Raw genomic sequence first — 23919 nt, 5'->3', positions numbered from 1 at the left:
GGCCCCACCCGCGGCATATTTTTCATGGGGGAAAAAAAAAAAATCCGCACACTGGAGCGCTTATTTTCAGTTTCTTTGTCAGCGCTGAGCACGCTTTGAAGCCTTTCCTGTGGGCCGGAAAGGCAGGGCGGCCCCCCGGGGGCCCCTCTCCCCTCAGGCCGGGCAGCGGCGCCGCCCTTCCCGGGGAGGGCCGGGCCGGGCCCCGACATGGCGGCCGCCCCCCGCCCGCCGCGCTGCGGGGAGCGGAGGCCGCGCAGGGCGCATGCGCCGCCAGTCCCGCGCTGCGTCTCCTGAGGCAGAGGCGCGGAGCGGGCGCTGCCGGGGCTGCGGGCATGGGGACGGTGTCGGTGTCGGTGTCCTGCCCGGCCGGCCTCGGGCTGCTGCTGCTGGTGATGGTGGTGCTCCTCGGCGAGGCGCGGGCGGAGGGTGAGGAACGGGCGCTTTCTCCCTCAGCCCTCTCTCTGAGACGCCATGGAGGGCGAGCGGCCTCGCTGCGGGGAGCCGGGGGGGCGCTGAGGGGAGCCGGGGGGGCGCTGAGGAGAACCGAGGGGAGACCCGGGGGGGGTCCCGGGGATCGTTCCTCGCCTCTCCCTTTCGCCTCACGGCGCTGCAGGGCGCGGGGAGCTGAGGGGAGGGACGGCCGGAGGGCTGGGGGCGGCGGGGGGCGAGCCCGGACCGCGAAACGCAGCGTGGCCCCGGTACCGGGGGGTGCTGGCTCAGCCCCTGAGCTGGGGGTTACCTCACGGGGGGCGGTGGCGGTGGTTTTGTTGTTTAACGTTATTTCGTAGCTCGGTGGGTCTCCCCGCAGGAAGTACAATGGAGCACAAAGGTTTTTGTCCGAGGCGCTGCGGGTCTGGGCTGCGGCAGCGGCCTTTTGTCTTGGGGAAGGAAAGCTGCCACCCGTGTGCTTTCCGCCCCTTTGGTTTCCCCACAGCAACCCACACGGGCGTTCTGCTCCACGTGAGCACGCAGGGGGTTAAGCCGCCTATCTAACCGCAAGAATGAGGCAAACACAAAAAATAGCCACTAGGAAGCAATGCGTTGCCTAGGTAGAGTGCTAAAGAGCAACGCCAGCAAACAAATGGTGGATTAACCAGTGCTAGCGTAGAGTTGGGTGTTGGATGTGCCCTAAATGCGAATTGAAAACCTGAAATCTAAATAAATAAATAGCTCTGGCTTTTAAGAACGTTGTTGCATTTATTTATTGATGCATCCTTAAACCTACCATACTAGCCTGCCCTCAACTTGTCTCTCTCCTTGTTGATAAATCTACATGTTGCTTTTTCTTTCCTTGTGTTCTGACAGAACGATGTATGCCTCCAGAAAGACTGCAGTACGCGGAGCTCACGGAGAGTTTCAGCACAATGCAGAGCTTTCCCGTTGGAACCACAGTGACGTATGTCTGTCGCCCCGGGTATATGAGAATCCCTGGGAAGTCGTTAAATCGAACGTGTGGTGAAGACTTAAGGTGGTCGCAAACAGAGGAGTTCTGTGCAGGTGACATGTGCATAAACTCTTGCTTTTCCTCTTTGTTATTTGACAATTTCAGTTGTTTTCAAGTGAGAATTAATATTCTGTACAATTTAAAATGAAGCTTGAAAAATACTAGTGATTTTAAGGACAGCATATGACAAAGACTTAGTCATTGTATAGAACTACAAAGATGTAAATTTATCTTTTTTTTTTCCCCCTTCTCCCCAGCAAGAAGATGTACTCATCCAGGAGAATTAGAAAATGGTATTGTTCATGTGACAGATCTTACGTTTGGTTCAGAAGCTACCTTTTCTTGTCACACAGGGTAAGTGTTTTGGTGAAGTTTTCATTTCTCTCTTTTTTTTTTTTTTTCTGTTTAGACCAGGATTGAACCAGAACCAAACTTTCTTATGTAGGTTTCATTCCAGTTCTGACTTGAAAAATCTCCTGAATTATACCTGGGGCAAATAAAATCCCAGCTAAATTTGATCCCCTGGCTTTACTTGCTGTTTGCATCAACCGAGGCTTAAGGTTTTTAGTGAAAACTACAGTGTTAACCACTAACAACCTTTTTTAATGTTCCTGTGGCACAGGGAGCAAACATATGTTCATTGCACTGTATTATGTTGAATAACAGCCCACCTATCTGCATATAGCAAATGAATTCAAAAGTACTAACCTCTTGTGAGGATTTTTTCTTCCTTTCCTTTTACAGTTTATTTCTTCAGCGTTATTAACTTGAAGGTATTAGTTTAGTACTAGAGAGCACATGGAAAGGTTTCCATCCGTTTCTTTAGTGACGTCTCATTTGCTTCTCTCTCACTTTCAAAGTTGAGGCTGTTAGCAAAATAGAATCTTTTAATATACCATTTTCGTTACAACAAAAGTGTGGTATGTCATGTCCCCATAGTCAGAATTACAGAATTATGTAAGCAAAGTTTCTAACTGCTTCCTTGAGAAATGAGTTTTCTTACGTTTTACCTCTTTTAAATGTTTTTACCTGTCTAGGTTCAGAATACGTGGAAATAGTGAAATTACCTGTGTAGTTAAAAATAAAGGTGTTGACTGGGATGGAGTTGTTCCTTTCTGTGAACGTAAGTAAATTTATGACCATATTTAAGTTTGTATTCAGGTGGTAATAGCTTATTTTAAAGCACCTGTGCAGTACACTTTCCAGTGTAAGAAATGATGGTAAAATAGGACAGCTTATTTATATATTTTTGGAACTACTGGGGATGTACCTGAGGAATTGCCACTGAAAAATAATCAGTTATTGTGCTAGTACGTTCACATTAGTTAAAGTCAACCTTCTTGAAATTGAGGTTCCCTGTGATAAATGACCACAAATAACTCTCAGTTATAACTGTCACTTGTCTTAACTCTACGTCACGTTTTAAGTGAGATGATTTGACAGTCAAAGCTCCTTTCTTCTTAGATGAACAAGGTAACAGCAAAATTCTGTCAGCTAAAATGTATGATTTATTTCTAGGAGTTCCTTGTGAACCACCACCAACTATAGCCAACGGGTACTACACCGAAGCAGCTGAGTATGTTTATCAAACAACAGTAACCTATAAGTGCAATGATGCACTGAAAGGTGAAGATCCCTACTCGCTGGTTGGTACACCTTCTATTTTCTGCACGCTTGATGAAGACTTAAACGGAGTTTGGAGTGGACCACCTCCACAATGTAAAGGTTGTTAGCTTTAAAATATATTTCTTTATTATAGCCTGTCTGACTCCAGAGCTTCAGTATCTGACCTTTTTTTGGAATTGAGTGAGGATGCGAATGGTATTTCGTATAGAAAAGGACGAACTTCCATCTTCTGCTGCTATAAATTGATGTAGTTTCAACGGAGGTCAGAGAAACTACATTGTGGATATTGATTGATTATGACACAGAATGGCTTAAAACTTAAGATAAAACTTTTTTTTAAAAAAAGGGAAAACCCATCAGTTTGTATGCAGTTGATACAAGTGACGTGGATAAAGTGAAGAACTCAGACCATGAAGCCTGAGTATCTGATAAAAGAATGTATAAAGAGCAAGAATGTGGAAGCTAGGTTAGGACTAGCTGTGACTTGTAAAGATACTGTTAACAAATGTTTCAGAGCTGGTTTTCTTCTTTCCTCTTTCAGTGGTCAAATGTGAAAACCCAAAAGTTCAAAATGGAAAAAAAGTAACTGGATTTGGACCTCTGTACAGCTATGGGCACTCGGTTGCGTTTGAATGTGATCCAGGCTATTTCATGATCGGACAGGATGTAATTACCTGTCAAGAAAATAACACCTGGTATCCGCCGAAACCAACTTGTGAAGAAAGTAAGTCTTTACATAGCAATCCAACTTTTCTTGTAAGTTGAGAATGTTGCAAGTCTTAGCTAAAATTTCAAGTCATTATACTGTAGTTGGAAATCATAAGCTAAGTAAGTTGACATTGAGCCTCCTCTATGGACGCTGTTTTAGGTGTTCACGTGGTTCTTAACAATTTTTGGGTGAGAATGAATTGAATTGCAGATTTGCGTATAGAAGTTGCAGCATGGGCATACCTGTGATGCTACCACATAGTTACAGCATCATGCTATTTGTTCAAGTGATTTCATACAGAAATACAGGAAGAGGTGTGTTTCTGAATCGTGGTGGAAAATATGAGGGTTATGAACAACGAGGGAGTTCATAATATCCTTCTAGAGTAATCAAAATCATCACGTCTGAATGTGTTCTCTCACCCAGCTCTTCAACTCTTGCTTTCCAGGCACCTTGTATGGTGTATGTTGTTAGATTTTTGACAGGCAATTATTTTTAGGACTCATTTGCATGGGACATGGCAGAGCATTTTCTACAACCTTGCTCCTTCCGCTGTGCCAGAGGGAGGGGGAATGTTGCCACAGAGTATAGTGAGAGGATTTCCTACGTGTATATTCTAGTAATGAGCTCTCAAGAATGAGAACCACTTCGGCAAAGGGTGTGCTTGAGTGTTGTATAATGAGTGAGTCTGACAAGGCATCTGGGAATGATTCTTACAAAAATAATTAACCAACAAATACAGATTTCTCAGCTACTATATCATGATCATACTACCCTAAGAAATACCTACAGTGATGTTTCTTTTTGACACTAATTTATTTTTCTCATACAAAGGCAATTTATATATACTGAGTGAGTTAATGAATTATAAAACATTTAAAGTGTGTCAATCACTACGCTTTTAAATTTCAGTACTAGCTACTGTGTGTATTTCAGTATTAGTTATTAATTAATATTTGTATTAGTTACTGAAGATAGATGTGGTGCCCCGAAGATCTCACACGGACAAGTGATTCCGCTGCAGTCTGAATACAGAAGTGGAGAGTCTGTTCGGTTAAGGTGCAATCCTCACTGTGCTTTTCCTGATGGTGCTGAAGAGATCACAGTGACGTGTCAAGGACAAAATACATGGAGCTCTGTACAAAACTGTGCTTGTAAGTAGAATTCATAATTAGTAAAATCAAGGATGGACAAGTTCCAAATGTCTGATGTAACAGTGTGCAGCCCCTGAAAGTCAGGTACCTGTCAGCATGCCCAGCTGGGCACAGCTGGTTCTTTTAATAGGTGGTGAGTGTCCTAGGCTGTGGTCTGAGCAGGTGAGGAGAGTTCTGTGCCTAGTTGGAGTCCTAGTTCAGTCTTACTTTGTGTATAGAAATTGACAAAATTCAAAAGCCTGTTCGAAAGGTCTGTACTGGGAGTGTTTTTTGAAGATTCTTCCTTTGATGACAGACTTTATGCTCGTTTCACTCTGCATCATGTGATCACATACTATAAATGGAGAGGTTGTTACTTGGATGCAGCAGTTAGTCCTGATGGAACTGGGATGTGTATTTCTGGTAATGTGTCTGAGGCATGTCCATTAGCAAAAGTATCTGCAGCTTCTAGGAAGCAGGCGGCCTTTCCATATAAAATATCTTGAGGATTGACTGAGATTCTTAAAATTACCCAAATGTAGGGGCTTTTTGTTGGCAACATCATTGATCTGTTTCATGTACCAGCTCTATTCTTGATTTATTTTTTTTCTTTTTTTTTTCAGGTAAGCCTGTACATTCTGATTCCTCTCCAGTCATTAGTCATGGTAGAGTAATTTATGGACAAAAACCTGAATATTCTGTAGGGGATTCTGTTACAATTGAATGTTACGCAGGCTACACGTTACATGGTTCAGATCGTATTGTGTATATGGGAGAAGGCAAATGGAGTCCTGAAGTCCCAACTTGCCACTTAAGTAAGTATGAACTGCAAGAATTTCTCATAGAATAAAAGCATGTGTAACAGAAAATTTACTTCTTGGGAACATACTTTTATATTCAGGAGAAGTCATTTAATGCAAACTTCCATCTTTATTTTGACATAAGAAAACGAGGTTTTGGTAAAAGTCCATTTAAGAATAGGAATATTTTAAAATAAATAGAAGTTGCCATGTAAACAGACCTGCTGCAAGGCTTGTCTTGGCAAAAATGCTTGACCTGTTTGAAATACCCTAATAAATATTTGTATAACGTATAACATTTGTATAACATCTTCAACAAGATGTGTTCCTCATAACGCTTATTTGTTTTGTTTTTAGGTGCCTATGTTATCGCCATCATCTGTGGTAAGTATCGTATAAAGCCTGAACGATATTCGATGTGAATTTTATTTTTTATGTGGAATTGATATTCTCATCTTCACCTGTGACTAGAGTAATGTTAAATGATTTTGAAGGCTTGGTTATTTTAAAATTATTTTAGTGTTTAAAATTTTAGAAATGTCTACTGAAGTTGCAGAATTCAAGAAAAGTTAAGATTACTTAGCAATTATAAATCAGCTTTATGTGAAAATTTTTTCATATATGTAATTAGATTTCAAAGGCAGCATTCCACAACTTTGTCACTTTCATAAACTCTTCAACATTTGGGCGTACTGAAAGCATGAACAGATAAATAACTGTGCCAGTGAACTGAAGTGCTTACGCCATCTTTCTGTCCTTGTGTTTGTTATCCACTTTTCTAAGCATATTTTTACAACTGTAGTTTCCTACCACTGATTCCTTATAAACTTTTTCTAAAAAGTAGCGTTAGGATGTTGTGACATTTGTTTTAATATTCCTGAACTGGTGGTGTTTTGCCATTGTGGTGATCACTGTTCTTGAGTGGATCTACCTTGAAGAGTCTTGAGTAAAGCATCAAACACATATGTGAAATAAGTCATGCAAATTTCAAGTGTTGTAAGGAGAGGGTGTTGTACAGGACTCTAGGTGAAGACAGTGCTAATTTTTGAAGCTGTCCTTTTTTTGTGAGATAGTGACTGTCACTCTAAAGCCTTTTTTTTTTTTTTTTTAATTCTTCCTCAAGTGATTACAGTAGTTCTGGTGTTCCTGGCAGCCTTCTGGGTCTATAAGAAGTTCTTTTCACAAGGAGGGTGAGTAAGCCTGCTTTTTTTTTTATTGCCAATTTCTGTGACTGAGCAAAAGCAGTGCTAACATATTTAAGTTTCTTGAGCTTTATCTGCCTTTTCTTTTTCAAATGCCTAATGTTTATACATAAGCTTAGCAGCTGATGGGAAGCTAAAGCGCCTAACAACATATTTGACTTTGTTTTTGTATATGTTATTCAAATAAGCTGCTAATTAACACTTGTGCTATTTTTAGGGAAGGAAAAACTGTGCGTGGGTTTATATTTAACATAGGTACACTTACCAAGAAAGTAATTTTGCATCTGCTCTGAAACATGCCACTTTCTCTTAAAAACAGTAATAGTATTGGCTTGGGTGGGCTTCACCTGCTTTATTTTCTTGCCTGAATAAGCATCTGGCATCACTAGAGAAGGTCTCCGTTGGCTTTAAGAGCCAGAGGGGTTGAAGTGAGCTTGGAAGCCTTGCAGATGAGCTAAGGGGCTTCCTTGCTTCTACAGAAGAAGTATCAGTGGTAGTGATGGGACCTGGACAACCACTGTGTTTTGGATCAGAAATACCTTAAAATAACACGGGCTTAATTACAATGAAAAAAAGCACACAAAATTGACCTAAAATGGTCCTCCTGTACTGTTTGAAAAAGCAAATAGCTGGCTTTGCAACTGGAATGTATAATGTGTAGATCCACTTCAGTTTTTCCTTCTGCAGCAGCAATGATTGGTATCCCTACGTTTCAGACTTGTAAAATCAACTGTAAAATGTCAAATGCATAAATAGTAGTATTCTTTTGCTTTTAGTGAAACGCAGGGCATTTTGAACTTCATCTTCAAAGCATCTAGTTGTTAATGTATGCTTTTTCATAGGGGGTTGGCAGGAGATTTAAATGCCTCACTGTGCATTGCTTCTTGTAGTGATTTCTTACCTTACCTTCTTTGAAAAAAAGTGGAGGAATAGTTTGTAACAGGCAAAATACTGAAAATACAGAGCAAGTTAGGTGGTACGCATACTATATGCATCTCATCTGAACTGACTTAAATTCCAGCAGATCTTGTTAAAAGATTTTTGGGGTAAGTGAGATGAAGGAAGGGATGCTCGTAATAAAGCACACCAGAGGAAATATTCCTGCAGTTCATGTTCATAGTAAAGTACACACAGTACTACTTGGGAGAACCCTGAAGCTAGCTTACATCCAGCAAGGTTTTAGCCTTAGTGTCTTCCACGTAGGCAATGTGGTATCTTTATAAGGGGCACAGTGGCAGAGGCTGCGTACCTGCACGCTGCTGAGTAACGCAGTGCTTTTGAGTAAGTCCTTTTCACCACCCATGGCTTGGATAATTTGCAACCTGGATAGTCCAAGTGGGAGTTAAGAGTATTAGGGCAGCACTTTGTGTTCTTCATGTGTGGAAAAACTTCTCAGTGTGGAGAAAGAAGAAGGGATCATCAAAAATGAAAGAATGTTGTATTCTTGAAAATCCCGCGACATGAAACATCTTACTACACCTAGTGCTTTCCTTAAGCTTCATCGCTGTGAGCATCTGACTATTAAATCGCATTCTTGTCTGAAAGCCCAACCTGACCTCCTTTTACTAAGGCCTAGATCTCACTACTTAGTTTTCTGGATTCCTGACGTAGTCGAGCCCTTCTGACCCATTGTGCTTCTAGTACCTCATACTGACTGGGTTTGTCTTCAAACTACAGCACAAATCTTTTCTCACCCTCTGTCGCTTGTGTGTCCAGTCTGTCAGTTTTATAGGATATATTCAATTAGACCTTTTTCCCCTTCTGCTGTTCAGCTCGTATACAGTTGATGAGAATTGCAAGGAAACATGTATTTTAAAAACTAATGTGCCAGCTGAGATGGAAGAAACTGAACAAATGAATTAATTGAATCTTAAAAGGTATATGCTTTCCGTTTCATTTGGACATTTGCATTAAGCTTAAGTGTCTTTTTTACAGTTTACTCAATTTCAGGGGAAGCATGGAATCCAGTATGCCTCAGTTTCCTATAGGAAAGGTTATAATTGTTCGTTCATTTTGTGAGAACAAGATGTGTTACCGGAAGAACTGTCATTCGGTGCCATAAATGGTAGCTTCCAGTGATCATGTATCACAAATCTTAATTTTGGGTTGTCTTCAAAGAATGAGTAACGTTTTTCTGTGTGATAGAAGCCCTGTACGGACTCAGTGGAACGTTGTGCCTGTTTCGGTAATGTGAAATGGGCTACAACAGTGCATTGCTTCTGTTAACTAATAGTATAATTCCCTATAATTAGAAGTCTGAAACTGGAAACCACCTTTACCACAGCACATGGACACTGGAATTATAAAGATAGGATGCATCCCTTCAGAGGAAACCAGATTACGTGCTTTTCAGAACTAGTGATTCGTACATCTGCATTTTCAGCTTTCTTAAAAAAAAAAAAATGCAAAAGATTTTTTTAGTCCTTTTATAAAAAGGTAATTTCTTTTTCAAATTTAGAGTTCTGTGGGCCTGAAAAGTGCCAAAATATAGTTGCTTGTTTGGAATTGAGTTTTCTCTCATGTTTTAAACTAGTGCTTAGTCCAGTAGTCAGGTGCATTTGATGATGGTTGGAATTGTGCTTGTCTGGAGTCCAGATTAGCTCTTTTAAAAATCTGACTCTTTAAACCTTGTTACAGTAGGACAGATTTAAGACAGGAGAGATTAATTTGACTGTTAATTATTGGTGTTTTGACATTACTATATTAATGGCTAGAATTTGCACTACAAGTGGCTTTATAAACTTGTGTCTTTGTGTTGATTATTTTCCACTGCACAAATTCTGAGAAGGTAATGATTGAAAAAGTGTATCTCTTTTAATGTGAAGGTCTTCTCAAATGAATGGCCTTTTTTTATTATTCTTTTTAAAGACCAAGTGACTTTTGAGTATTTGTCATAAATTTGAGATGGCGCACACAAATAAATACTATATTTACCTGTGAAATAAGATGTACATAATAGAGATGAGATTAGTTTTCTGGGTTAGTCAGCCTTATTTTTGTAGAGAGAAAAAAGGAATCAAGAGTTCTAATTTCCAGTCTTTACTTTTATTTATGACAATAGGAGAAATTAATGTTCTGACATACCAGCTGGTATGTGTACACGCTGTTAGCTCCCAAGTTTTTCTTCCTCTATCTACAACTCCTTGGAGACCTCAAGTAATAGTGCAGAGGTTTGTTGCTTTTGGTTGAGTTGTGTTGTTGTTTTTTTTCTGTAAAAGAAGAGATGAGTTGCTACAGAATGCGAAAATACATGCATATGGGTATAACTAGTTGTGGATGTGACTATAAATTTTAACTCTCATGTTTAAATATTGTACATTAGCAGGCTACAGAATCAAAATTCTCACTAATACTTGGCTTCTGGTTATAAAATACATACTAACCATCATACTGTGCATAAAATAACGTAAGGGCTGCATGTGATGCAGCTTCCAAATGAGTTAGGAATCCTGTACCTGTTCTAAATTCCTGATAATACTTGGGCATGGTCTCTTCATCGCTTGAAACGATCCATTTGGATCAAATGCTTTTCTAGTCTTCAGGTCATTCTTAGTAGTCTAGTGGCTGAAACTGAAGCAAAAATCTCATAGTTTGTTAGTTGCTTAGTGAGAAGAGGGCACATGATTTAGTTTCGTGATTTTACATGTCGATTTAATAAAACTAAGGCTGTGCTTTCAGAATAAATGTAAGAACTATTTAAATGTAAACTCTCTGATTTGTTTTTTTGTTTGTAGGAAGAGTGACAGCACTCCATGTACTGCCAAATATACGAGCTGTAAAGCATGAATGACCCTTTCTGAGGGTGGGAGGGGAATTTGCAGTTGAATGTGCCTTTCAGAAACGGAAAATGAGTGCATTAACTTCCTGTAGATAAATCTCTCTTGTACTATGTTTTATACTACTGATTAACTGTAGTATGAGATCATTAATAGGATTAAAAAAAAATCAGAATATCCATCCTTGCTGTCCTTTGTGGGTCACTCGTATCATCTTTTCTGTGCATGTGAAATGGACTTAAAGGCACTTCGTGTAGCATGCACCAGTGTCTGTGTCGGCGGGAGTACTGCGAGCAGGACTGTCACAGTACCGGCTGCTGCTGCCTGCTGCCTTCAGTGCTCCTCTTTCCGTACGGAAGACCATGCAATGTTAGTTCTGCTCGCTAAAATTCTCATGTGCTTCTCATTCATTTTCACAGTTGAGGGGGTATAAATGATGTTTATTGTATTCTGAAATGTTTTAATTATTTCCTTAAGAGATAAGTACCATTTAAGGCTGTGTCCGTTTGAAATGATCACAGTTTAGATCTTGTATATGCTATTTTTTTGTTTGCCCAAGCTGGTTTCTGTATATCTAATGAATTAAAATGTGCCTTTGAATCGGTTTTATAGCTTTTCTATTGCCTTTAAGAAGGAAAAAAGCCATATGTATTCCTGGCTCCTTGGCTTAGTCCCAGAAACACCATAATGGACTTGTTGCAATGGAAAACTGCAGGAAATTTGAATTCCATAGCAGAGCATACCCTGATTCTGAATTCGTTGGCCTGTTGACAGAAGGTGCCTAACCATAAACTGCGTTGAAATCTGTGGTAGCCATCCTCTAAGATCTTTGGGATGCTTGATTTTTTATTTTATTTTTTTTATTTTGAGGCTTGGTGTCTGTTTCCGAGCTAATTACGTTGCTTGTTAGGATAGAAAGGGTGCTGTATGGGTTTAGCTTCCTTTTTTTTAAAATTATTATTTGAAATAACATACCACATACAGCATTTCAAATCTCTGTACACAGACTACTATGCTGAGTCAAGCTCTGTAATGCAGGTGGTGTGGATATCTGAGAGGTGAGCCTGTCCCTGTCTGACTCCCTTCCCTTTTTACGGTAAGGGAAGACCAAGCCACCTTAGTTGCAGGAGCGAAGGAACGGGTATGTTGGCGATGTCAGAAGACGTGGTCTGTCTTCAGGTAGCCAGCCATGCTATGAAAGTTTTTGGTCGAGATGGTGACTCCAGGAGCTCCCATCACAGAATTCACCTTGAACTGAGGCTCAGACATGCACTGATAGCTGTTACTTTAAATGCCTACTAGCTATTTCTGTTCGTTATTAAAACCAAAAGCTAAATTAGGGCAGGTTTTGGCTTTGTGAATCTCCGAGTTTGCTGTCAACATGGAGGCAGCTTGTAAGAACCAGTTTCCCCAGAAAAAAACCAATTGCCTCACTTCAGATGGCTGAGGCAGCATTTAAGCTGTTCTCGTCTGTGGTAGATTGGCACTGCTGTCCCCTGTGGTGAACGGATTGTCTCAACATCATCAAACTATTTAAGGTTTCTTAGGCACTTTGGGACAATCCCAGCAGTTGTATCGTTAGAGTTCATAACAGTGTCGGGTTATTTAAAGAGGGCTTTTGGCTGCACAGAAGTACTTGTTGTTCGTAGTCGTTGGAATAGCTGATACCTAGTTTGATAATTGTTTGTAATTACTCTGATATTCTAATATATTGGGAATTGAGCGTGTCGGTTGTTAGACAGCTAATGTGTGGCATCTCCGATATTAAAATATGCTGAAACGCACTTATCGCTAAAGTGAAATAACTGTAAAAGGTGGCTTTATTTTTATATTTTCCCCAATGTAAAGACTAGTGATGGTTTGTAATATTGCAAATAAAAATCCTGTGTTTTTAGCCGTGTTTGTCTTTCATTCATCACGTGGTACACAGCTGCTTTCCATTTTTTTCTTGAAGATAACTTTTCACGTACCAAATTTGCATTAGGTGGTAACTGTTGAGATCAAAGTTTGCACTTTGTGTGGAAAACTACTTAAAACACCTGGATGCATAGTGTAGAGAATGTGCGTTAATTTCCTGAGCAGTTTGTGGTCTTTTGATCCTCTTTTGGAAGTGTAGAGGGTTTCCTAGAACCTCCAAAACCTAAGTGTTCACTCGTGAACATCGATTTTTACCAAACTTGATGGAGAAGAGGCAGCTTATTGTGTGGTTGTTCTGACGTAACCCTATGTCAGGAGCAAAGCCCATGAAGTGCCCTGGCACTTTTGTCCAGGGGGTGACAGCTGTAATCTTTAGGGAAATATTGCTTGGGTGTTTTTAAGTAAAATGTTAAGTAGAACGTGATTATTTTGAGTTGTGTGAGGTTCACGCTTGAAATGAACTTAATTTTCTTTGCAAAGAAATGTGTAGTCAGCTGCCTTGTGCAGGCATAAACTTTCAGAGAATGGACTAGTAAAATAATATGCTGTATCTTTTAATTTGTGGTTCTCAAATTAGTTGGTGCGGACTGCAAGCGATGACAGTACATAGACTGTACAGCTTTAGAAACTATATATAAAGTTCAGGGAGTCCTGTGAGCATGGGTAGGAGGATAGGCAGCTACTGGGCAACTTGACATCGATACTAGAAATGATTTTTTCCTGATTGTCATGAATTATATATCTCTTTCTAAAACACGAATTGTTTTAGAATCGAACTGGTAATACCAAGGCGCGTTGCACTGCGAGCACATGAACTTTGTGCTAACAGACAGGCCGGGTGTAACAAAGGCGTTGTGTTGCCATCTACTGGTAAATCCAGCTGCGTGGTGGTGGTGGTAGGCTTCTCAGCGGTACTAAAACCGGTGTAAATGCTCACCTTTGAGCATGGGTCGTGCAGTGTGGGGGGTGTGAAGCTGGGGACTGAAGTGGTACTTGAAGCAATTGGATATCGTCCCGCAGGGAAGCACGTAATCTGTCTACCTGAGACAGAGCCCAATACCAAGTAGCACACAAGTTTATTTAAAAGAAAAAAAAGTCTGAGTAAATAACAGGTTAAGGCAAACAAAGAGCACAAGGAATATAAGTGGTCAGAAGGGCAGGTGGCTGTGCTGTCACAGAAGGGCCCTGGCTTGCTTGAGTTGAAGAATCTTTGTTAGGTGTTTGAACAGATGCTTCGTTTTCTCTTTAAGCATCCATCCTAGTTGAACGGGATGCTGACTGTCCTCCTTTTGTGCGGGTGGTTCGGCCTGTAGGTGTAACTTCAGGTCAGAGAACAGAAGAGCATAACGTACGTGTTTGTGAAGCACGATCATACTTCGGATGGCGTTTATTTATAAGGACTCTGGGGGCGGGGGGAATGAAGTTTTCCATTATTGTTGCTTTTCCCCCTACATCATAACCGATTTCAAATGGTGCTAGACAAAAACTGAGACTCTGAACACCAAGAGAAATCGGTCAGCCTGTGTAAGAGACATTTTCCTGGCTCAGAGAAGAATCCTCTTGTAGATGACAGCTACGCATTCTTTAAAGAAGACTATTCAGTGGTCTGATCATGTGCTTCATCCACACAGCGACCATCCTTTTGTGTATATGAGCATGTTTGTGCAGGTGGGGTCAGGCAAAAATAGTTTAGCTTCAGTTTAGTGGTTTGGATGCAAAGTTATACAAGTCTACCGAAACATTACTGGAAGGCAACAACAGTAAACATCAAAAAAAAAACAATTTAGGAGAAGGAGTGGATTCTGTGCGCATCGGTGCGATTTCAGCACAATTACTGAAGTCACATTGGGTCTGTTAACTGCCGAGATCAAACTGTCAGAGGGAGTTTCTGTGGTTGCAGAGCAAGTCTCTGGAAGCTGTGGAATGATAACGCTGTGACGGGAAGATCCCCAAGCACACAGTGAAAGTACGTTTGCTCTAAGTAAATTACATGTTGGGGTCCTAGCGATTGTATAGTAAAGGGAATGCACTCCTTGCCTCTCGACGTGCAAGAAGTACTACGTTGGTTTCCATGCAACCTTCGGATGACTTTACTCTGGACAACTTTAACTCATAGCCATCGTTTATTAAGTAAAATACATTTGAAGGAAGACTTTCCTGTTGTGGCCCTAGCTTGAGAGGGTGCATACAGTGATTGTATAGTGTCTAGAAATCAGATGATGTTACAAAATGGATGGGTGTCGAAAAATTAATGATTGGAAAAAGTGCTGTTTTGAGGAGTATAGGCTGTCAGAGAAGTTAGCAGCTGCTTGATCTCCTCCCACGCTGTAATTCTTGCTCCTAGAACACTGATTTCAAATGGTGCTAGATACAAAGTGGGAAAATCTAAGCCACCATGTGAAACCAGCTTCCAGAGGAAGACAGATCTTGTGCATGGCTGCAGGTTGAAAGAGCAAATTCTCCATCTCCACCGTACCTAGAGAAAAATTAATTTATTTCATTTTATTAGAAAGTGAGACAGTGAACTTCAGGGTAGTTATTTTATTGACACGTTTTTTGGCATCTCGTGAATAGCTGAGGCTGATAGAGGAGCAATGAGACGTGTGATGAAGGAGCCTACTGCTGCGGCAGTGAGTGCAATTTCCTTTGCTAGCCAGGTAAAGCGAAGCTCTTAGCAGCTAGGGGCAAAAAAAGGTCTGACTTTGTAATGCAGAGGATGCTACTGGTTTGGGAGGAGGAATAAAAAGTTTGTGTCGTACAGGAGCAATTTTTTATGTTACTGCAATTATACCCAGGCTACAACCCCCCGTTCTAAGGCAGAGAGTGTTCTGGCTTTCTGTCACGTACTGACCTCTGTGCCATCAGAGAGGACAGGTAGATAAACAAAAGTTGGGTGCTTTTGTGACAGGGGAAGGAAATTGACTATCACGGTGGCACTTTGGCAGCTTTATCCCATGGCTTGTAAATAGCATGCTTTTAATAAGCGAGGAGATGCAGATTTTTGTGAGAAGTTCTAAATCCTGCGAGCACAAAATAACTTTTAATGAAAATAACATGGAAACAACTTTGAGCTGTGGGCCAGAACGAAGCCTAAAAAGGGAGCAGTTACAAATATAACTGCAAATGGTTCAACAAAAGTTGCCAGGGAGGTAGGAGAGTGTGAAAACGAGTGGCTGATGGTTATTGGGAAGGGAATAGGTGTGAGCAGCACCGTAGCATGGCGCAGCCGTGGTGGCTAACCTGCAGCAAGCGTGTGGGAGCATGTGGGGTGTCTTCAGGCCTGTGAACAACTACACACGTGTAATTCGGGAACTGTCAGACCCTGGCCACCGAGTGTAACCTGTGCTGATGCAGAAGCTGGTGCGAAACGGAATGAAGTTGGGCAGAAGCGGAGTTGTGAGTTTTACTTATCGATGCCCTGGGTTTTTGGCAACTCCTTGCATCGGTTTTGTAACCGGATCCAAGAATCTGCTTCAGTGCCTACGTCTAATGCACACCCACAGACAGCAGAGGAAAGCTCAGGGAACAGAGCACGTCCTTCCAAGAAGGGGAGGGGGAGAACTGCACTAGATTGCTGTCTGGGTATTTGCTGGAGTTTCTAAATCCATTAACTAGGGCAGCAGGGTGAAAGATAAGTGGAAAGCAGGTTCCCTCCCCAGTGTTCATCTTGCTGGCACAGTTATTTATGAGGCATCCTATATTATCGGCATAAAGATTTACTACTGAAAAGCTGGACTGAGAGTTACTGCTGGCTAGAGGTTAGTTGAGGCACAGATAAAGTACCCCAGCAGCATCCTTTGGAAACAGGCTCCAAGCGAGGGTTGCTTTGTATTTTCTTTCTTCTTCTTAGTATTAAGCACGTGCCTTAACAGTAAACAGGAATCTTTATCAAGGTTTTCAGAGAAGTTGCTGGAAATGTCAGTTATGTTTGTGCTGCTGAAAATGCAAGCTGCCCTGGAGGTGCAAGGCCTGGAGAGCCACTGAGTGCCTCTGATGAACTGGGTCTGAGCACCTTCCCCCCCACCCTCTGGAGCAGAGTAATCTTTCCAGAAATATCGTGCAGCAGTTGAAGACCAATGGCTCATTCATTATTTATAGTTTGATTAAAAACAGATTTCCTTTCAGCATGATTAAGATGATGATGATGATGCCCCTCCTGCAGGCTACCTGCAGATCATGCTCTGCCTTAGCAAGCTCCCCTTCCCTCTGAGCAGCCAGAAGGTGTCAGCCCTTGCTGCTGAACTGCGGGATCCACCTTTCACGAGGGATACAGCCGTGACAGCATATGCTCTTCTTTCCAAACCTAGTGGCATGCTGGGGCAGGCAGCGTGCAGAAGGAAGGAGGAAAAAGAGAGCAGTTCAGGGCCACGTGATGGGCAGTGCTCAACTATTAATGTGCATGCGTGCAAAAAAATAAAGCTTGTCTCAAGCATTTGCTGCGTGTGTTGAACACGTACATGTGGGGACACACGTGTGCAGTGACAGGCACATACTGTCAGCTACAGCTGGCCTTGCCAAAGTGTTCTAGAGTTTTTGGTAAGTAATAGCAGAGAAAGTGCAGTCCTATCATCCTGGTTTTTTTTCTCCTTTTCAGACACATTTTAGCAGCAGTACTGTTCTATAGCTTCTTTCTGAGGAGCATCTCAAAGCCTTTCATGGACTTCACATTGCTTTATACCCTCTAGACAAGTCAAAAAAGGGAAGAAAGCCCTGCCTCCCCTATGAAAGGGAACCTCCTCCCTAGCTGCTGACCTTTAATCTAGTCTGCACGAACCAGACAAGCCTAGGTGCTGCAGACCTGATTTTCACAGCCCACAGCTTGTATATTAAGGCACTTTCTGGGGCTTCTACGGTAAGCAAAGCCCTCTGCGTGACCCTGTGTGCATCGTAATTTTCTTCCTCCGTTTTGAAAAGCCGGAATGAAACTCATGGTTCATCGGCCTCCGGTCTCCCCTGGAGGAAATGCTCCCATTTCGCATGCAGATCCAAGGCAGAGAGGCTCGATGCATCATCCCCCAGTCGAGGAATGAGTCAGACCAGGGCCAGGTGCAGGACAGAGGGGTGTGACAGTGCAAGTGGTGACCTGTAAGGGGAATTGAAGTGAGTGAACTTCTAAGGTTTCAAAAAAGCTTCCTCAGCTCGGGGGAGCGTGTAACTGCATCTGTTTGTTGTGCTGCTCTGTTACTGCGCGGTATTGCGTAGGTCAGGTATGGACAAATGTGCCCTGACTTGCAGTCTGAGCTCATCGGTAGCGTGCAGTGCTTTCTGTAGCTGCAGCAGCGCTGACCGAGGCTGAGGAAAGGTAGGGTAGCTGCTGCGGCGCTTCGTGGGTTTGGTGCTGGTGACTGCAAGATGGCTCTGGAGATGCCACTGCTGTTCGGGGCGGCACCAACACGCGCTTCCCCTGTGAGCTTAGAGCACAACGGAGACTTTTTATCCTTCATTAGGAACAGAATAAAAATTCCAGATCACGTTCCTGAGTGAATGAAATATGTTCCTTTAGTCCCTGCTACTGCAGCCTTAAAATTGCAGTCTAAATGGTAAAGTAAAGACCCGGGCACTCCGAGTCTACAAACCTTGTGCTATCTGTGCCCCACCACCAACAAAAAAAAGAGGAGTTTGGACCCTGAACTACAGCGTATTGGGGGTAAAAAGGCCTTTGGGCACGCGGCCTGTGTGAGCAGGGGGGCAGCCAGGCCTGCCTGCATTTGGGGCACTGATTTCCAGTCCTATTAATGGTGATGGCAGAGCGCTCGCTGGATTTGTCTAACTGTGCGGAACGGACAACGAGCTGCCCATCGTTCTGATCCTTTTTTTAAATAGCCTGAGTGTTGAAGAGTTTGGGGTGGGGGAAGGCCATTTTTATGCTTGCCTGTTTAATATATGCAGTTCTTTCCCAGATTATTTAGGGCAGGCCAGCTGCCAGCAGCATCAGTGATGGCCGAAACGTGGTTTGCGATCAGGCCCAAGAGGTGCACCTCTGCCCTTCCTCTTCGCAGGGGCCCTCGCTGAGCTGTGCTCGTGTGTGGCTGGGGTGAGCTTTGGAGCTGGCTCCCGGCAGGGTTTTGGGAGAACCAGGGTTCTCCTAAATAGTGCTGAGCCGTGGTCTGGCGGTCAGTGTGGGCATCGCTCTGGTGGTTTGGTGCAGCTGACCTCAGTTTGAGGGCTGGAGAGCTCAACGCTAGGACTGAGCCAGGCACATCGGCTGTCGTGGTGGGCTGTACCAGCCTTCGTTTTATGCTTCTGCCATACTGATCTACTTGTTCTGTGCTTCGGTCTAATGAAGTAAGCTAAAAAAAATGCAAGTAACCTTTAATTTGCAGATCTCTTGGAGCAACTTGTAGATTCTTAACAGTGCAATACCACTAACAGAATGAGGATTTACTTGCAAGACTTCTTTTTTTTATCCCAGAACTTTGTTTCAGGCTGTTAAGGGAAAGGTAGTACTTACTTGCTATTCTTTTGAATTACTTTCCCATAAGCTAACCGAAGGGAACAGTTCTAGCTCAGTGACCATTCTAGGAGCACAAGCCATTAGGGCTACAATTTCTAATCTGCTTCCTGTCTGCAAATCTGAAATTGCTTCAACTTGCCTGGAGCCACGCAGTTTTTTTCCACCTTTCCTTTCATGAGAGTTCGTAGGCAAAGCCCCAGCCTGTTCAGGGGGCACAGTACTGAAAGTACTGAACCACTGAATGCTGTTGAGGATTTCAGATTTCACGAGGAATGATGAGGTGAAATTGGGCAAACTCACACCAGGGAAGAAAAGCCTGGCACTTCCGTGACCTGGGTCATGGGAGAGCGGTAGGAAAGTGCAGCACTAAAAACTCATCGGCTTTAGCTATACACAGCTTGTTTGAACAGCACATGACAGCACTAACTACATTGAAATATTCCCCACCAAGGCAGCTGAAACCAGGAAAGTCATTTTCTGTTCCTAACTTCTGTACATAAGCATCACCTCGGAATATAAAGTATTGATTGCAGGTCTTGAACGAAGTCAGAGGGAGGTTATTGTTGTGATTTGTATAGTCAGTTCAGGAACATGGTGTTTCCCTGCCACTGCAGTTCCAGCTGCTCTAGGTAATGTCAAGGGAAGTCACGTTTTCCTTTGTCATTGAAAAGAGAAAATAATGTCCTGTGCCAGTGAGGAGCATAAGGACGCAGATACTGCCAGATGTTTACCGAAGTATAACCTGCCCTTAAACCTGACATTTGAAAGCATGCTCGGTACCCACAGCAGAAGGCCCTGGCAAAAAAGCTGGAGAAAAGCATGGACCCAGCTCCTGGCTGACTCCCCCGGGCACCTGAGCTGTTTGGTTTGTGTCTCTTCCCACGACTCCCATCGTCCTTCCTATCGCAGAAGCTTCGCTGCGTTTGAGAGCCCTCCTCAATGTATAAGAAGCGTTTGAGTTGTACGGCCAAATGCAAAACCCTCGGCTGCTGGTGGACACATACTATGCACCATTTGCACTGGATAAAGATTGTTTGTGTGGGGAGCTGAAGAGATGTGCTTAACTCAGAAATAGCTCTCTTCCTTGGAAAGCTTAAGGTCTGAATCACACTGTGTTGGCTCAGTTTTTAGCAGACAAGCTATCACATATGCCTCCCTGTAGGCGAAGAGTCGTCACTGGCATCAGGATTAGCAGCCAGGTTCTTTTCCTTTGGAAACCAGGGAATAACGCTACCGAAGGCTGGAGCAGGCTTTAAGCATGGTCGGGGCAGGATCGCTGGGGAGGGGGGCCAGCGGGAAGGATCCACCTGCACCCCTGCTCGGCCTGTGCTGGCTCTGCTGGAGCCCCGCGTTCCTCTCCGTGTAACAGCACCCCGAGAACATGCCCCTGAACTGAACTTTGTTACTGCAAAGGTGGCACAAAGTTATTTTGCTCTAGATCCTTGAGGCATTAGCCGCTCGGTGCTGCCCGTGAAGCTGAGGAGGTTAGAGCCAGCCGCAGCATATCCAGGGCTGGTGTTGCCCTGCGTCCACTGCAAATGCTAGTGACATGGACAAATAGAAACCCCTGAGAAAATGTGGAAATCTGGCAGGGGGAAAGGCAGCTGTGGAGCTGTGGTGCCTGAAACTGAAAGCACAGGAGAGACAGACACCGGTGAACTTACAGCAGCATGCGGAGTCCACCTGATAAAGACTGCAGGAACAGAAATTCAGATATATGCAGAGACTTTTTTTTTTTTTTTTCTCGTCTGGAACATGGTGTGAGTTGATGCGTAGTCCTTAAAAATATGCTACTCCCAATTCCCAGCAGGCCAGAGGAAGTCTTTTTAAGCAAGTTTTTGTAGTTTGCTCAAGAAACAAATTACAGATCTTTACTTTAAACGCTTCTGAGATCCAGATTTTTTTTGGATCTATACTTTCAGGCTCGGTGTACCCCCCACCGCAGTAACATTAATTTCCAAGCCTCACTTCCAGGTTCAGGACTCAGGTACTGCCACTGTTGCAAGAAGCAGGGAGTGGGAGTTCCAGGACCAACTGGTCAGTGACGAGGTGGCAGGGGAGTGACCTTGCAGCGAGCCTGTCCCTCTCTCGGAGCTGTGCCAGTACAAACGGCGCGTGCATCTCAGCGCTGTTGAAACCATTTTGTGAGATTCCCATGTTGGCCATTTCTACTGCCGTCTTTGCACCAAAACTTTTGAGTGCGTGAGAACAGGGTAGAGTATTCCCTTCTTGTGCCATAACAAGGGCATCTTTGTCACCTAGGCTTGGGACTATCTGGATCTATATACAGGTATTTAGAGAACATCGGCAGTTCGGATATCTCTTGCATACAGCTCTGTTAGCATCGGTAATACAGATACTTAACTGATGCAGCTTAAAGCTCAACCTCCCCCCCCAGCCACACCCTTATTAAACTAAAAATGCCATGAACAAGTTTTAGAAAATACAAGGCAGCAGTGAATTTTCTGAGTAGGTCTGGAAGTGATTTGTAAGAGGAGTGAGGATGCAATACTTGGCATCTGGACGTTCTAACGAATTTTCCCAAATAAGAAAAGAAAAACGTTTCCTCATAGACTGCAAGCTTTTCACAGCATCAGTAAAGCTCCTGACACAGAGCCCAACGCTGTATTTGTATGACATGGAAATTAACAGCAGCAGCAGCAGCACTGCAGGCTTAGAGTCTACTCTGCGTGCAACAAAATGGCTAGGGGTGCTGTCGCGTTCATCTGAATTCCTTCACCGTTTGTGGGTGGTAGAATAGGTGGATGCCGATATCCCTGCCACGTCAGGTACAGCTGCAAACTTTAACATGGGTATTAAATTAACGTTTCTAACCATCTTCTAGCCTGTGCCCTGATCAGCTCAACTCCAAAGAGCAGAGACAGGAACGAGCAGCAAAAATGGACTGCGTCACAGATGTAACATGACCATCGGCAAAACAAGTGCAGAAAGATATCATGGCTGTCTCATCGTTCCGACAGCTTTCTTTCAGTATCGCAGAAGAATAAGCTGGTAATGCTTTACTGCTTTTAAATTTATGTCCTGAACATTTGCAATTCTTAACTTTACCAAATTTTGCGTCCTTGAACAGTCTAAACTCCCAAGAAAATTGCACGTATTTTGCCAGCAGACCCAATGCACTAACGATCACTGCGTCACAATGCCGCACCAAGGCTGGGAGATATAATAAACCCTACTTTACAAAGGAAGGGAACCAAAATACTGAGAAATGAATCAGCTTACACAATATCACACACACGAGTGTCAGAGGGACTAAGAAATCACAGCTTTTCCAAGTCCTTTCGAGGCAATACACAGAAAAACATTATGGAACAGTTAGCCACGTAGACCTCACATACAGTATCACATGCACAATATCGCTTCTGTCCTACAGAAATATGCCATGTCCCCTTCTTAGCCTTGTTTCTTGCAAGTCCCACAGATTTACCTGCTGACAGTAACCTCAATTCCCGAGTAATGACATTTACAGCTGAAGTTTAACATTGAAATACCTCTCGTCTCTCGGTCTCCTTTTCCTGCCTGCACGTAGTCACAATTAAACTATCACTGTGGCCAAAAGATGGTAGCGAAAGGAGCAAAAATAAACACATCCCTACACCGAACACTGATACTCAAATTATGCATGTGCCGTAGTATACTGGCTGCCAGTTGCTCCTACGTCTAAAGGACTGAGAAACGCCATTAAGCAGCGCTACCTTTGCAAACTAACAGGGCCCTCCACCACACAGCCCTGATGGGCAAAAACACAAAGGGCTGTCCACTCAGACCCCCTTAACCCACCGGTCTCCCAAGAAAGCAAGCGTGGTTTCTTAGGCCAGCTCCTGGCTGTGCACACTGACCTCCGCGGCTGCCTTGCACTGTTCCTGTATAAGTGTGTCTTTCTGCCTGTCCGTCTTGCTGCAGGGACCACCGCTGCTGCTGCTATTCCTGTTGTTCCCCTGCTCTGCGGAACTGGCGCTGCAGGAGGCGAGGATGCTCCAAGGGAGCCAGCTACAGCCAGCGAGGGCTCTGAGTCAGTAGGGGTTGTGACGACTGCAGCAAGAGCCTGAAACTCCCCACGGAATCTGGCAGGAAAGGAGGGGAGGCAAGGAAGGTAGAGATGGGAAAGAGGAAAAATCCGGGGAGTGGCACCTACTGTCTGTTTTCTTCTTCCCTCCCTGTTCCTGCCACCGCACTGCCGTTGGAAATGGTATCCTCCCCTCTAGGTTACTGCGCAAAGAAACGGTCGGGGATAAAACTGCAACGCATACGGCCTTTATAACAGCCGAAATTCGGTCGGGGCGGGTGTACGTGTGTCAACATGGCCTCTCTCCCCTCTCCGCCTGCCGTTCAGAGGACAGGCTCCTGCCGAAGTAACCGAGACACACGCAGTTCGTTTGAGCTGGTTCTAAACCCAGTGGTTGTTGCTAAACAACCAGACCTGACGCTTGCGATGTCAGTGAGTGAGTAATATAGATTAAATGCTTATGCTACCACGGCCTTAAACTTTTTTAAGCCTTGGTATGATGAAAGGCTGTGGAATAATGTTCCCTGCTATATGAGAAAGCAAAGTTACCACTCCACTGCATAACCGGGTGACTTCCTCGGCCAGAAGGACCAAGCTCAAAGCTGGTTGTGTCCTCAGAACTTCCAGGCACAGTTGCCCATCTTCATTGTTGGTCACTTAAGAAGAGAGGTGAAAAAATAGTATAGTAAATGGTTAAGAGAGAAAAACGTCCTCCTCCTCATCTTCATTTCCTCATCCTTTCCGGAGCCGCTGTCTGTCCGCGGTCTCCTATCCCTCCTTCCCCAGCCTGTCCCAGTCCTCCTTTATGCCTGCCTTTTTGCCTCCTAACGC

At 43.5% G+C, this 23919-nt stretch overlaps 2 protein-coding genes across 11 annotated transcripts in view; one reads left to right on the top strand and one right to left on the bottom strand.

Moving 5' to 3' along the window:
• The first annotated feature begins 178 nt into the window (after positions 1 to 178).
• On the top strand, positions 179 to 22045 carry LOC310887059 (membrane cofactor protein-like). Of its 3 annotated transcripts, XM_083812501.1 has the most exons (12): positions 179 to 426; positions 1306 to 1497; positions 1702 to 1798; positions 2482 to 2567; positions 2963 to 3169; positions 3612 to 3794; positions 4745 to 4933; positions 5536 to 5727; positions 6070 to 6096; positions 6836 to 6902; positions 8687 to 8791; positions 10649 to 12584. In XM_083812501.1, the coding sequence occupies exons 1-11, from the start codon at positions 333 to 335 to the stop codon at positions 8775 to 8777; spliced, it is 1425 nt and encodes a 474-aa protein (XP_083668627.1). In that variant the 5' UTR covers positions 179 to 332; the 3' UTR covers positions 8778 to 8791; positions 10649 to 12584. The 3 variants fall into 3 exon arrangements, with proteins under 3 accessions (XP_083668627.1, XP_083668628.1, XP_083668629.1); XM_083812502.1 differs by lacking the exons at positions 8687 to 8791; positions 10649 to 12584 and adding an exon at positions 21907 to 22045; XM_083812503.1 differs by lacking the exon at positions 8687 to 8791.
• CD34 (CD34 molecule) overlaps positions 13668 to 23919 on the bottom strand; it is a gene marked incomplete at its 5' end in the record, with an annotated part of 49292 nt that continues 39040 nt past the window's right edge. For 2 of the 8 annotated variants that reach the window (XR_014575631.1, XR_014575637.1), the window contains one exon: positions 13963 to 15083. Coding sequence is in view for 1 of the 8 variants with exons in the window: in XM_083812505.1 (XP_083668631.1) it covers positions 18484 to 18897; positions 23638 to 23744 (521 nt within the window). Of the gene's footprint in view, positions 23745 to 23919 lie in introns of all 8 variants that reach the window. The other 6 variants (XM_083812505.1, XR_014575633.1, XR_014575634.1 and 3 more) reach the window with 6 other exon arrangements.

The sequence above is a fragment of the Anser anser genome (genome assembly GCF_964211835.1).
Source record: "Anser anser genome assembly, chromosome: 27".
Taxonomy (NCBI): domain Eukaryota; kingdom Metazoa; phylum Chordata; class Aves; order Anseriformes; family Anatidae; genus Anser; species Anser anser.
Note: the sequence above shows the minus strand (reverse complement) of the source record. Positions and strands in the feature narration are given on the sequence as shown.